This window comes from Sander lucioperca, chromosome 5 (genome assembly GCF_008315115.2).
Source record: "Sander lucioperca isolate FBNREF2018 chromosome 5, SLUC_FBN_1.2, whole genome shotgun sequence".
Classification (NCBI taxonomy): domain Eukaryota; kingdom Metazoa; phylum Chordata; class Actinopteri; order Perciformes; family Percidae; genus Sander; species Sander lucioperca.
Genome location: NC_050177.1, coordinates 2,428,278 through 2,442,812, shown reverse-complemented (window position 1 = coordinate 2,442,812; position 14,535 = coordinate 2,428,278). Strand labels below are relative to the sequence as shown.

At 43.0% G+C, this 14,535-nt stretch overlaps 1 protein-coding gene across 1 annotated transcript; it reads right to left on the bottom strand.

Annotated features, from left to right (window-relative positions):
- Positions 1-3,605: 3,605 nt before the first annotated feature.
- Positions 3,606-13,394, bottom strand: LOC116047962. Its single transcript, XM_031297021.2, has 18 exons — positions 13,212-13,394; positions 12,586-12,701; positions 12,322-12,479; positions 11,780-12,007; positions 11,154-11,492; positions 10,920-11,068; positions 10,527-10,776; positions 8,924-9,094; positions 8,637-8,794; positions 8,205-8,345; positions 7,788-7,929; positions 7,418-7,569; positions 6,997-7,122; positions 6,548-6,737; positions 5,644-5,718; positions 5,132-5,260; positions 4,208-4,270; positions 3,606-4,116 (listed from the first exon to the last, which is right to left on the bottom strand). Exons 1-18 carry the CDS (start codon positions 13,314-13,316, stop codon positions 3,908-3,910), a joined length of 2,901 nt encoding a protein of 966 aa, XP_031152881.1. The 5' UTR covers positions 13,317-13,394; the 3' UTR covers positions 3,606-3,907.
- Positions 13,395-14,535: the final 1,141 nt, after the last annotated feature.

The following is a 14,535-nucleotide window of genomic DNA, read 5'->3' as shown; positions in this document are numbered from 1 at the left end:
CTCTCACACCAAAAGCCAAGTCCTCCTTTGCTCTTTAACTGGGATACAGAGAAGGTTTCCTGCCTGAGTACTTCAAGCTGCAGAGGCTCATAAGAAATTAGGCTCAAAAGAAATCAAATAGCTTGGGGCAAGTCAAAGCTTCAAAATTAAACAGTAATAGCAATTTAAAAAAAGCAACAATGGTTGAAAATAGGAGTGAAACTGCAGCACCAACCAGTTTTAGATTATGCAATGTATGCATCAGGAATAGTCCGTGCTGGTAGACCAGGAACTCTCTGGGGTTAAGGAGCGAGAGGTCCAAAGGGATCAGCTCTCCCTCACATTCCCACTGAGCATCGAGAACGTCTACGAAACCCTTGCTTCTGTCTGGACAAAACACAGAACATGACGGTTGCCAGGAACTACAGGCTATTAGGCTACTTACTGTGTCTTCATTCAACACACACAGCCAGTAAACAGTTACTCAAACACAGCAACAAAACATAAAAGGTAGGGTTCAGGCTTTTTGGAATCTACAGTATGAACCACAAATCTGTCAAATCTGTTGTTTTGCAAGAAACAACAAGGCTAACGTTAGAGATGTCTGGGTTTGAGACATTTTCAAGTTTTTCATGGCTGTTGGTCTGGTTTTCAACAAACAATCCGAAAATCACACGTCTTTTTAAGTACTTACAAAGTACTATCTTTATGTGTTACACAATAAATAGTCCTAAGCATGCTTATGTCCAGAAGGAAGAACGTTTACTATAGCTGCTTTCCGACCGGAGGGATTTTTTCAGTTCCTAGAACATAAAATTCCTAGAACCCTTTTTTTCTCGTGTTCCGACTGGACCAATCTCAGACCGGTCTCGTAAATAAGAGGCTTTTATTTCGCCGTTGACGGTTAGTTTGTTTAAATATCACAACATATGTCCATCATAAGATTAACGGGAACTTGTGGTTAACTGTCTTTTCAGAGTTAAACTCCACAAGCATGTCCTGGGGCTCGCCGGCCGTCACACACACACAGTCACACACACACACACACACACACGTCCACAGCGCAGCAGGCAGAGGCGGGGGAGAGAGAGATACCCGTTTCTATTCGGGAGACTTGTTTAAATTATGACAAATATGCTATATACATTAGATTTAGTATTTAGTTCATACTTTTCTTGGTGTATTTGTTTTCTGATTTTAACGCTATAAAGACCGTTGCCGTGCTTGCATCACTCCCTTACCCCTCCTACCAGTGAGTCCCTATGGCCACTTCGCCAGTGCAAATGCAATTGGAAAAAACGGTTTTGGGGGAGAGTAGTTAGTAGATCTCTTTAGAAGTGGACTTTTCCTATAACCACATTCCTGTAACTACTTGGTCGGAAAGCGGCTTATGTTGGTTAGGGTGTTATTATGCTTCTGCCTACATCTGCCTATTGGCACTAGAATAAACACAAGTTCAACTGAGGCTGGCTTAGTTTTACAGGTATTGATCATAAACCAAAATCCATCCTTCCATCCATCTTCGTCCGCTTATCCGGTCTCGGGTCGCGGGGGTAGCAGCTCCAGCAGGGGACCCCAAACTTCCCTTTCCCGAGCCACATTAACCAGCTCCGACTGGGGGATCCCGAGGCGTTCCCAGGCCAGGTTGGAGATATAATCCCTCCACCTAGTCCTGGGTCTTCCCCGAGGCCTCCTCCCAGCTGGACGTGCCTGGAACACCTCCCTAGGGAGGCGCCCAGGGGGCATCCTTACCAGATGCCCGAACCACCTCAACTGGCTCCTTTCGACGCGAAGGAGCAGCGGCTCTACTCCGAGCTCCTCACGGATGACTGAACTTCTCACCCTATCTCTAAGGGAGACGTCAGCCACCCTCCAGAGGAAACCCATTTTGGCCGCTTGTACCCTGGATCTCATTCTTTCGGTCATGACCCAGCCTTCATGACCATAGGTGAGGGTAGGAACGAAAACTGACCGGTAGATCGAGAGCTTTGCCTTCTGGCTCAGCTCTCTTTTCGTCACAACGGTGCGATAAATTGAATGTAATACCGCACCCGCTGCGCCGATTCTCCGACCAATCTCCCGCTCCATTGTTCCCTCACTCGCGAACAAGACTCCAAGGTACTTGAACTCCTTCACTTGGGGTAAGGACTCATTCCCTACCTGGAGAAGGCACTCCATCGGTTTCCTGCTGAGAACCATGGCCTCCGATTTAGAGGTGCTGATCCTCATCCCACCCGCTTCACACTCGGCTGCGAACCGATCCAGTGAGTGCTGAAGGTCACAGGCCGATGATGCCATCAGGACCACATCATCTGCAAAAAGCAGCGATGAGATCCCCAGCCCACCGAACTGCAACCCCTCTCCACCCCGACTACGCCTCGATATCCTGTCCATAAATACTACAAACAGGATTGGTGACAAAGCGCAGCCCTGGCGGAGGCCAACTCTCACCTGAAACGAGTCCGACTTACTGCCGAGAACCCGGACACAGCTCTCGCTTTGGTCGTACAGAGATTGGATGGCCCTGAGGAGGGACCCCCTCACCCCATACTCCCGCAGCACCTCCCACAGTATCTCCCGGGGGACCCGGTCATACGCCTTCTCCAGATCCACAAAGCACATGTAGACCGGTTGGGCATACTCCCAGGCTCCCTCCAGGATCCTTGCGAGAGTAAAGATCTGGTCCGTTGTTCCACGACCAGGACGGAATCCGCATTGTTCCTCTTCAACCTGAGGTTCGACTATCGACCGAACCCTCCTTTCCAGCACCTTGGAGTAGACTTTACCGGGGAGGCTGAGAAGTGTGATACCCCTATAATTGGCACACACCAGAGGGTGTGTGCCAGTTAAACCAAAATATTGGACAAATTAAAATTTGATGATGAACCTGATGGTGGCACTTGATTCATGTCCCTGTGGGGAACATGGATGCTTATACCAAATTTAATGAAAATCTGTCCAAAAGTTGGCAAGACATTTCACTTAAAACCACAAATGTAAAACTTATTAGAGGCATTAGAGTAAAAGTCAGTGGATCACCGGAGTCAGTAGACTTCAACCTCTGAGGACCATAAATGTCTGCGCAAAATTTTAATGCCAATCCATCATATATTCGTTGAGACATTTCAGTCTGGACCAAAATGGTCGACGGACAGATTGACATTGCTATCCCTGGAGTCACGCCGCTAGTGTGTCCAATCAAAAACACAACTTCTTGATAACTACACCAGGAGCTTTTTTTACTACATCATTTAACAACGCCTCAGTGAAATGGATCTGACTAAATTAAACCCTGAGTCTCTGAAGCCAAACAAACTAACATATGCCTAAACACTAGAGGTTCATGAAATGACTACCATCTGGGTGCCGTCAAGGCTCTGGAGAGCAAGAAATAAAAAGTGGTTAAAAAAAACATACAGGCAATGCTGAAATCTAAAAAATGCACACTACTTAAGGGATCTATGACCATTTTCGAAATATGTTATTCCTATGGTCTAAGACAGTCCAGAAAGATTAGAAAACAACTCTCTCCCAAATCCAAAAACCAGAGTGCTAAAACTCTCCCATTTATTGTCACTTAATATTTGATGACATCTCAAGTTTGAGATTTACTTCTCTGATTTCTGGCTTTAAAAGAGAGTAGCTCATGTTCACAAATATTGATTAAACTTTTCTTGGCCATGGAAATAACATATCGGATTTCTTAATTTAGGTGGTCTTAAACAAGGTTGTAATCTGCCCTTTTCACAAAAGTACACCATGATATAAGGGGTCTCTTATTCAGTATCCATAAGTATTCAAAAATACTTTTAAAGCAATCACGACTATATAATTAAGTTTTCTCCGGTTAGGATTGATTTGGAGAGAAAATATCTTTGATGTTGTGTGTTATGCTTGATTGTACATAAATACCCAATGATTATGCTGTCTACACGTGTTGTATGTGTGTGCACTCGTACTGTATATACGTATCTTTCTGCACACTCAAAAATAAAAAATAAAACACATCTGTATCGGACCTACCAAGCTCTCCTCTAAGAAGCCCTGCCCCGCAGGCCCAACCCTTCAGCTGTAGCTCCATCCCCTTCAACAGCTGGAACAGAGGAGAGAGCTCCAGTAGCTTGGCCCATTCCTCTTCTGGGGAATAAAAGCAACATGGATGGATAACATGAACTTGACACCCCACATGTAACACATTCTATCTATGTATTTTACATCATGATGTTACCTGGAACTGTAGGGACAGAGATAGAATGTGTAGGCTGAGCAGACTCTTTCATCGGCTGGCTTTCTGTTAGGAAATCAAGATTAAAATGACTCGTTATCATTAAGGGAATAGTTCAACATTTTGCAAAGGTTATCATAACTTAAGCACAATGACTGTAAAAAAAAAAAGAGGGGGGGGAGGGGAAACAGCTAGCCTGTCTCTGTCTGACAACAAAATCCATCTACCAGCACCTCTAAAGCTCACTGATCAACTTCATATATCTCCTTCATTTAATCCATACAAAAACCAAAGAGTAAAAAAGACAAGTTGTAGTTTTATGGGCATTATGTGCAGGACTATTTACGGGCAGGTACAGTGACTTCCTGGAGTCTCTCATGGTTACGACAAGACTCCAAGCAGTCACTGCACCCAGCCAAGAAATTGTTGTAAAACCATAATCATTTTTACACTTGTCATTTAACACGTTAATTTGTGAGCTTTAGAGGTGTTGTTTGGATTTTGTTACCTCTGGACAAAGCCAGGCTAGCTGTTCTCCCCTGTCTTTATGCTAAGCTAAGCTAACCAGCTGCTGGCTGTAGCTTCATATTAAATGGACAGCTAGAGCGGCATCAATCTTCTCATCTACCTCTCAGCAAGAGGATAAGCATATTTTCCAAAATGCCAAACTTTTCCTTTAGAGGTATGTTTTTGCTGTACAGCTAGAATGAGTGCTTAAATTCCCTTTATGTGCAGGTATGGACGTATGAATGTTTGTGTGTCCTTTCCCAGAAGGTTATTACCTGAATCTAGTAGAGAACTTGCAATAGATACATACAGTATAGCTCGCTCACACACAGCACTGAAGCAGAGCACAGCACAGGACAACACAGGGTGAAATGGGTCTTACATTCAGTATTGCCGTGTATAAATTGTGCTTCGTCTCACCCTGGGAATGAATGCCAGTAGATGCAGTGTGTCTTTGTGAATTGTGTGTCGGTAATGAGATGGCCTGCAGACCAGTGTCCTGGGATTGAGCTAAATTGACAGGCTCCCTCAAAGACTGGGTGGAGATTCCTTCAGAAACACACACTGTCAGAGACATTGCAAGTATCTCCTCAAGCAGCTGTGAGTCTTTGTTTAGTTTAGACACATTGATTTAAGGTAATGCACTTTTCTTCAGAGGGCTAGTTCTGATAGAACCATAAACTATTTATGTCTAATCATTGTACAACTTACCCTAGTGGTTTCTGTACCTGTCATGTATTGTACATAATACAAACCGTCTTACTTTCAACACCCTGGACCTATTGATTTCTTACTCCAGCATGCATCGGCATTGTTACCAACACAGTGGCTATTTCCCTTCTCACAGTGAACACATTCTTTGTACACTGCTCTTTCTACACACATATACAGACATGTTATCACAAGGCTTGAGTGGCTTGAGAAGCATATATCTTTCACGACAGGCACAGAGGCTGTCCAGACTCTAGAGGCTATCTCCAACCCATATGCCTGCTTTGTTGACAAACCTGAAACATTTAAAAAAAAAAAAAAAAAAAAATCATACTTAAAAGACAAGCCTGCCAAAATGAAAAGAACAAAATCAACAATTAATTGACCCTACTTAAAAGTACTGTCTGTTTAGTCAAAGCATGATGTACCGTGGTTAATTATTCTGCGCCAAAGAGCTCCATTGTTTTTCAAAAACTATTAAAAACACATGTATGAGCCCCACTGAGTGACAGATTCCTTCATTACAATGAACATGGGTGCTGTAGCTTGTTGAGACTCAATCCGACATACACTACCCTGCTGCTCTAAATACTCACTAAAGCACCAAATGTGTATTAAACACAGAAAATAGTCCCCAACAAATGCACCATTTGATCCTGTTTACAGTAATGTGATGTTAGTCACGATAAACTGTGACTTTCTGGACAATGCAAAAAGGATCAAAAGATTATTTGACTCTCGCCGTTCACAACCATAAATATTTTTTCAGAAATAAGGTCTCTATAGAAAGCTATAGAATAACACCAGCCTTATCCTTATCCTTATCCTTATAACCAAAGTAATTTAGGAATTTGCAGGCTCACATATAGTATATGTACCAGGAAATGTTGGCAGTACAGCAATTTTAAACATTGTACATCAAAACACTTCAGACCCGCAGATCTAATGACAAGGAGAAGCAGAAAATATAGTGTAGAGTATAGCTACCAAATAATGCCATTATTCAATGAGGGCTTGTGGTTTCTCTGGAACAATATGCACTGCCTATCTAAATGTTTGCCTCGTATTAGTACCCCGACCATGTAGTAATAAACATTGTACCCCTAACTGGTACTGACTAGGTACCAGAAATGTGCTGATTGCAGATGTTGGGGGAGAAGCTGGCAGGCTGTTTGTCTTCCAGGAGTTGGTTCAGTCTCTCCAGCAGAGGCAAAGCCATCTGTTGAAGAAAACCCCTGACCTCCACAGTCGGCCTGTGTCCACTGCACTGGACCAGACCATATTCCTTATACCAAAAGCTCCCACACAGTACTGCCTAGACATACAAAAAAGAGGGAAGTAGCTCAGAATAACACTGGAAGAAATAGAAATAACCCAAACACATCTTCTTGAAAAACTCTCTGTAATTCTGTAACTAAGCCCAATTTGCATTGATTGCTTACCTCAGGTTTAAACAAAAAGAGTTAATGATGGAAAAGGACAAATAAAAAGGAACCATACACTTCCCTGCATCATACTGTATATATAGGTTTATTTATATTCAGTGTTATTTGTGTCTGTGTGTGTGTTTTGACCTGAGCAGTGTCGGCGCGGAGCTGAGAAAGGTGTCTGGCAAAGTGCAGCGCATTAAGAGCAGCCTCCAACTCTGTCTGTCTGGAACAACACTGCTCCCACAACTCTCTCTGTCTCAGCTCTCTGTCCTGGAAGAAGGATAAACACAGGCTTGAGCAAGAACAAGCATTAAGTCTTATTTACAGTTAGATGACAATGTTACAGAGTGCACCTCACAGGGATGGCATTATAGTTCAATTACTAGACTCCCTATAGCATCTAACCTGACGTGCCATGGTTTTTCGTGTGATCTAATGATCCCGCAAAAATCCAGCTGCCGTTCAGTAATACAGTATCATGAGTCATATGCTGGCATGAGAGGGAAATGAACATCTCACATTCAGCTCAGGGCCATAACAAATACCAGAAAGCCATAACTCTGACCATAGCATGGAGGGTTGTAGCCCAGTCTCCTCCCTGTGTTGACCATTTTTCTTGGTCTTGTTGCAGCTGCTCCATACACACATCCACCTTATCAAGGCCTGACACGAGCTCCGAGTGCCAAACACACTGCAGATCCCACTCCTGCTCGTCACCTATACACACAGACAGAAATGCACACAGACATGCTGCCAACCCAAAATAAAATATTAAACATTTAAATTATGTTAATGACTCTACAACTGAAGGGTGCGATATGAGACGCTGGCATGAAGCGTCTCTTTTTTGGCAAGCGATGAATATAACCGCAGTTCAGGTCATGAGTGTAATCTCCCCCATGCTCTTCATCCTGCCAGCTTGCCAGCCAATTTACCCAGAGTGAGGATGTGTAATACATGTGAAGGCAAGATCAGAGCCAAGTGGGAGCGCTGAGCTGCTCTCCTCTGTGCCTCAGTCTGCACTGAATCCTGCAGATCCACGGCTGCTTCCCTCAGCTGCCTCCCTGACCACTGGACCTGCAGCAGATAGGACACTTATTCTTGGAATATGAAAACTGGAGGCACATATTTGCATACTGGCACACAATGGTTTGCCCTAAACCTAACCACAAACATGCCTACTTGCAGCGCACAGCAGGATATGAAAAGCTTCTCTCCAATTAATTTCCAACACTGTTTTCCCCAGCATTCATACACCCCCTTACTTATTTCCAAAAAGCTCAACCCCTTTGAATTTCTCCTCCTATACTCAGAGGCCAGGCTATATATGCCCCCCCCCCCCTCCCACTGACCTGATAAGAGTTTGCTTCTGTAACTCTAAAGAGACACTGGAATAGAGCTGAGTCCAGATCAGAGAGAATATCTTCCTCCCGCGGTCTCTGATTTTGCCAGTAAGTGTTCCGCACACACACCTCTCTCTGCAGCGCCTCTACCTGGCATACAATAGCAGCAATAAAATGAAGTACATCAGATTCATTAAGGCTGCAAAATGGAGGTTAAACACATAAAAACTTGAATCAATTCAATTTTCAAATCATAACAAGAGATATTTCACTTTTATGAAGTTCACAAAATTCTATCGTGCTGAATTTATTAGGCTGTAAAATAAACATCAGGTAGAGAGTAGCATCACTTTTATTCTGTGGTTAAATTAAAGGTTTGTTGTGTTTTATCATTTATGGAAACACCCTTTCTCAATTAATTTTTCTCAATTACTTCCCCACCTGCACACTATCAGTTTGACCTGCCACCGTTAGCCAGTAGGAAGCTGTGACAGGTACAACGGTTTTTCTGGACACATCAAGCCTGGCTCCAACCACTGGGGCCAACACACCTGTCACTGGGTCAACAGTCTGAGATCCATAACGGATGGCCACTAGGCCTGTGAAGTGCAACAGCATAGGAGAAGGGTACAACTTGTTTCTTGCTGTTGTTTACAGTAATAGAAGATGATTAGATAAACTGTGTCAGGTAAATATTGACCTGTGCAACTGTTTGTTTTTCACAGTACCTTTTCCGTCAGGGTCCTCCATGGTCCCTGCCAACGGAATCCTAATCCCAGAAACAAGGTTAGTCTGACACCCCAGCACAGGTACACTCAGACCAGATCCCATAGGGTCTGGGTACTCCATCCCCAGCAGAGCTGGCACACCCATATCTGAACCTAAGAGAGGCATCTCTCCTGGTTTGAACAGCACAGGAAAAGTCAGAGGGTTAGAGCGGAGGAAACAATATGATATGGTGCTTAAATATTTATTTCCAAAGTATTCCTGCAAGTTTCTGTGGCCAACACATTTCTAGCAACTTAAATAGCTGCAGAAGTAGATCAATAAGACTTTTCTGACAATTTTTACATTTACTTCACTTCAGTGCTAACACTGATCATTTGGCTTAAATCAAACAACCTCTAAATAAAAGTAAATGCAAAAGAAATACAGACAGAGAGACACATGTGGCAAAGCACATTGTTATTACACTAAATTATTTTAGTAATAAAACTAAGAAGTAGATTATCAGGTAGAGCACACCTGACCACACAACCACCGCATCTGAAATTATGCAGAGAACTCGATAGAAGACTCGATCATGAAGGGCAGATTGGCAATGGCCTCAAGCAGAGCAACAATATTTCAGTAGCCTATACTGACATCATTTGATTATTAATTTGTCAGGAGCTCAAACAACCAAAAAAAGACAAAAACACAGTGTCTACGGTGCAATTTACATTCACATTTACAGAACTTGATTCCAGTATATTAAACTTCATATGTTAATGAGATAAAGCAGATCTCTCAAACAGCATTGTGGGTAATGTGGTGTACTGAATGTTATGGCAGTGTGATTACTCTAAATTTGTGGTCTAAGTTAAAGGTTCAAGGTCTTTATTTTTTTGAGCTCATAGCATCCATGTTGGAAATACTAATGGTATAATAGTTCTGTGTACCGTATCCTAGAACATGGATATGGGTTACATATAACTGTAGTGTCATTATAATGGGGTAATGTTGGACAAGCAAGTCACATGATTACTTTTTGTGGAGGGTGGTTGCTTGTGACAAATAAAGGTCATGTGAAAAGTCTTTCACATAGGAAAAATGTCATCCTCCTTAGGCTCATGAAACCTTTCCAAAGCTAAACCATACATAAGGTATTTCATGCCTACAACTCTTTTTGTTCTCATTAGTTGAAGGCACTTACAACATCCTGACAAGGAGCAAAACTGTATATATCTAAAAGAATTCTTTCTAAAATATGAAATGCTCTTCCTTTCAAAACCAGCAATGGCCTTCAGTACATGAATTTCTATTCACATATCACAATAAAAGGTGTAAAGAAGAAACAGATAACAGATAAGCTAATACAAAGTAGCATGTTTTTCTACTCAGCAATGGGCAGATGTATGACAAGGTAAAAAAAAAATAAGTAAGGGTTTTCTACATTTATAATATTATGTTCTCAAACACAGCTCATTTCCAGCAACAAAGGGAGGTGAGGGAGAGGACCATATCAGCACAAAGTGCAGAAGGAGGAGACATTTAAAAAAGTGACTTTCTGATGTATTGCCAACAGGAGATTACTCAAATCTGTGCACCATCTCACCGGCAGTTCCTCACCTAAAGTCCCTCCATCCTGCTGGAGATAGTCAGCCCAGTTCAGCAGGATATCCAACCTGGTCTGCAGCTGCAGCTGGCAGTGCAGGCTCCTTCCCCAGGCCTGCTGGAGCTCCTTGGCTGCAGCGAGAAGATGATCTTGTCGACCACTCCCTCTCTCGCTGCCCTTATGGCGCTGCAAAGTTTGGTCTGATCCCCATTCCTCAGTTAGTGGCTTCAGGAGCTCCAATACTTTAAACATCACTGCCAAAACCTAATTGAGAAAAGTCTTAATCAAGTAATTTTTTGGTCAAATATCTACTGAATTAATCTGAAAGAAAGAAAAAAATGGAAATTTGAACATCTACAATTTCTTCTTTCTCAATGCAGTCAAAAGCATCTCATCTAATCAAGCACCTTGCCGTCCAGAAGGGCCTGGTATCCTCCTACATGAGGCAGCAGTTGCCCAGCCCGTATGCTGGCCCCTCCCACTCTCACCATCCGCCCACTCAGAGGTTCGATGATGGACTCCGACAGCAGAACTCCACCTACTGGCAGCACAGCTCCTACAACACACAGAACAAAGGTAACTTACTGAAGGTATGGTAACCTCAACCCAAGCTGTGCTGAAGACTTACCAGCAGCACTGACCTGTTACTGGATCTAGACTGACTCCTACAGTGAGCACAACATTCCCTGTCCTGGAGTCCAGCATGGGATAGCCAATCTGTATGGGCTGAGGCAGGCGGGTAAGGGGACAGACATGCACCCCTCCCAGCGGGTACACTAGCCCTGTCTGGGGGTGGATAGTTACAGCCAGAATGGGCACTGGGACGCCCGTGTCTGGGTCTGCCATGGGGGCACCCAGCTGCAGTCTCTGGCCCGGTCTGAGGCCTCTGAGCCGAGTGTTTGGCAGAGGCAAGTCTGAGTGGCTGGAGGTTGGGTAAGGAATGAAAGGAAGAAGGGGACTGTCCCACTTCCTGTTGTCTCCTAAGAGTAAGAATAGCACAGGTTAGTCTGTTAAAAAAGTTATTTATTTCTTCCACTTTTACTAATACCTTTCAGGATACCACAGATAATGGACATGATAGTATTATATTCATCTCACAACAAAGCATGAACTATATGAAGATATATTGTAGGTGGTTGAATTTCTTGGCAATTTATCCACAGTGTCAAACAAAAGTGCATCACCAGTATTTTGTTTCCATCATTGAATGTCTTGATTTAGTTTCAGCCCCCCCCCTCCCAAACCCCATAAGAACCCCTCATGTTACCTGTACATGAGTCAGTTGTAAACACTAAAGTAGAGCTTGCGGGATCATAGCCCACGTTGCCAACTATGGGCATAACTCTGCCAGTCTCTGGGTGGAGGAAGAAATCAGGTGGCACTGCCATGGTGTGGCCGCTGCTCAGCAGCATATGGCTGTGAGCATTTGGCCTTATGAGGCCTGTGACTGAATCACAATGAAGTGCCCGACAGACACGCAGGGACCCATCAGGACCTGGAGTGGGGCAGAAGGAGAAATGGCTGAGAAAATGCTTATGTTCCATTTTATGAGCTAATTGTTACAAGTGAAAATGTTGTTACTGAGAGAAAACTTGAAAATACATGTATGGACGTGTATGGGTGTGTCGTTATGCTGGGAAAGTTTATCTGTAATGTTTTCAGAATAGAAACATTGGATTTTTCTTTTTACTTAGGCCATCTTGTTGTTGCAGTGTACATGTTTAGCAACAGATGGTGCTGTTTCTCCAAGATTCAGGGACAGTGTTATTGAAATATTTCAGTGATCTAACTCAGGGGTGTTGGACTCACCAAAGATGTGGTCCTTGGTCAGCACAGTTCCAGTGTCAGGGCAGAGCAGCTTGGCCCCTGTACCCTCACACAGAAACCCCCAGGCACCCTGACGCTGGCACTCTGCTGACACCAGCTCTCCCATCTCCTCCACCAGGGATGTCAGCCTCAGGATCAAACTGAAGATAGGAAACAACTGATTGAAGATTTAAGGGGATGTAAGAGTATTCACTCTGTTCTGCTTGTTGTTTGTGACACTTTGCAAAGGATAAATGGAAGCTTTACTTTTGCTGCTGGTTGTTGTTGTTATAAACCTTGGACAGTATTCTGGTGCATTCTCTGAGCTGAGCTGTGAGCACACTGTGGACCCTCTGCTGGGCCTGCTGCTCTCGCCTCAGAACCTGGACAAACCAGCAAAACAGTCACTGCTGACGAAAGCTAACACAGTTAATCGAAAGATCTAGAGCTCAAACAACTTGTCAATTAATCAATTTATTAGCAACTATTTTGATAATCCAACAGTCATTTTAGTTACTTTTCAAGCAAACATTCTAAACATTTTCTAATTCCAGCTTCCAAATTATGAGGTTTTGCTGCTTTTCTTTGTCTTATGAGAAAATAAACTAAATATATTTGGGTTTTGGTCTGTTGAAGGAGTCACCCTGGGCATTTTCACCATTTCAGACATTCTGCAGACCGATTAATCAATTAATACCCAAAATAATCTGCAGATTAATTTACAGTGAATGGAAATAGCAGTTATTTGCAGCCCAAGAAAGATTGTTGTCACTTTAAAATCTGTCTAGAACACCTTCTCTATCACTTTCAATGTCCTTGCAATTAGAATAGATTTATATAGCATTTCCTCATTTTTATAATGGGATAATGGAAGATGGGAATGTAATATAAACCTGCAGCTGACTGTCGAGCAGAGTCCTCAGCTGTGAAGCCAGAGTCTTTCGTCGCACCGCCTCCCTCTCCACCTCCCTCCTCATCCTCTCATAACCTTCCCCCATCCTCTCCTCAGTGATCAAGCGTGGGTGGAGTAGCTGCAGTTTCCCAAGCACTCCCTGATATAGCTCCTTTACCTGGATACACACAGACACAAATATGAAAAACAAATGACTGTCAAACAAACAGAATCTTCATAAGATGATAATCAGATGCCGCATCTGACCCCACCCTGATGCAGCTAGCATGTAACTAACACTGGTGAGACATGCATGTTTGTGCGAGTTGTGCCATCTCCCCTTACATCTTTATCACCTCAGGTGGCCTGAGGGCTGTAACAACAACCCCTATCTCCTACACTGCTGCCAACAATTGGGTGGTACAAAAAGGAAGGGCGCAGGAGAGAGACAGGTGCGAATAAAAACAGAGGCATCCCAATGCAACACCCAATCTGTTTCAGTACAGCTTAACTTTAGGAGTGAAGAAGGGACAGTTGCAGGTTAAAAAGAAAAGGAGGTAAAGATAAGAAGTGAGTGATTGGATTGAACCAATGCTTGTGCGAAATTAGGGTATGTGAAGTAGACTGTGAGGCTACAATATTAGATTTAGATGAGAAGATCAATACCATCTGTACATTAATATGAAGCTACAGCCAGCAGCTGGTTAGCTTAGCTTAGCATAAAGACTGGAAACAGGGGGAAACTGCTAGCCTGAAACCATCCAAACGTAACAAAATCGGCCTACCATCACCTCTAAGAACACTGCTTGTGTAAGAAGGTTACTGCACTCGGCCAAGCATTAGTCCGGCACTAGTCTCACTTTGCCAGAACTTCAGTCCTTCAGACCTAACCCCTCTTTAAACCACAAGTTGTTTTTACACTTAAATATTTGTTACCAAGTACTGTTTAGAGTTTTTATGCTAAGCTAAGTGTAACAGCTGCTGGTGGTAGCTTCATATTTAGCGTACTGACATGAGAGCGGTGCCAAAAATGTCAAACTCTACCTTTTTAAAAGGGCAAAATCTTTGACACATCTTAAATTATCAATTATTTTACAGTATTTAAGAAAAGAAAATCTGTTAATCAGGATTCTGAATTTCAGTGATGTGATGTGTGTAGGATGTTTTCCTACCATTGGGACAGTGTTAACAAAAGTTTTTTGTTTATATAAATCGTTTCATCCTACTGCATTAACTATTCAAAGACTATTTATAACACAGTGTTGGGATGTGTACTATATTATATTACTGTAATGCATCATTTTCTATGTGAAACAGTCCAAAGG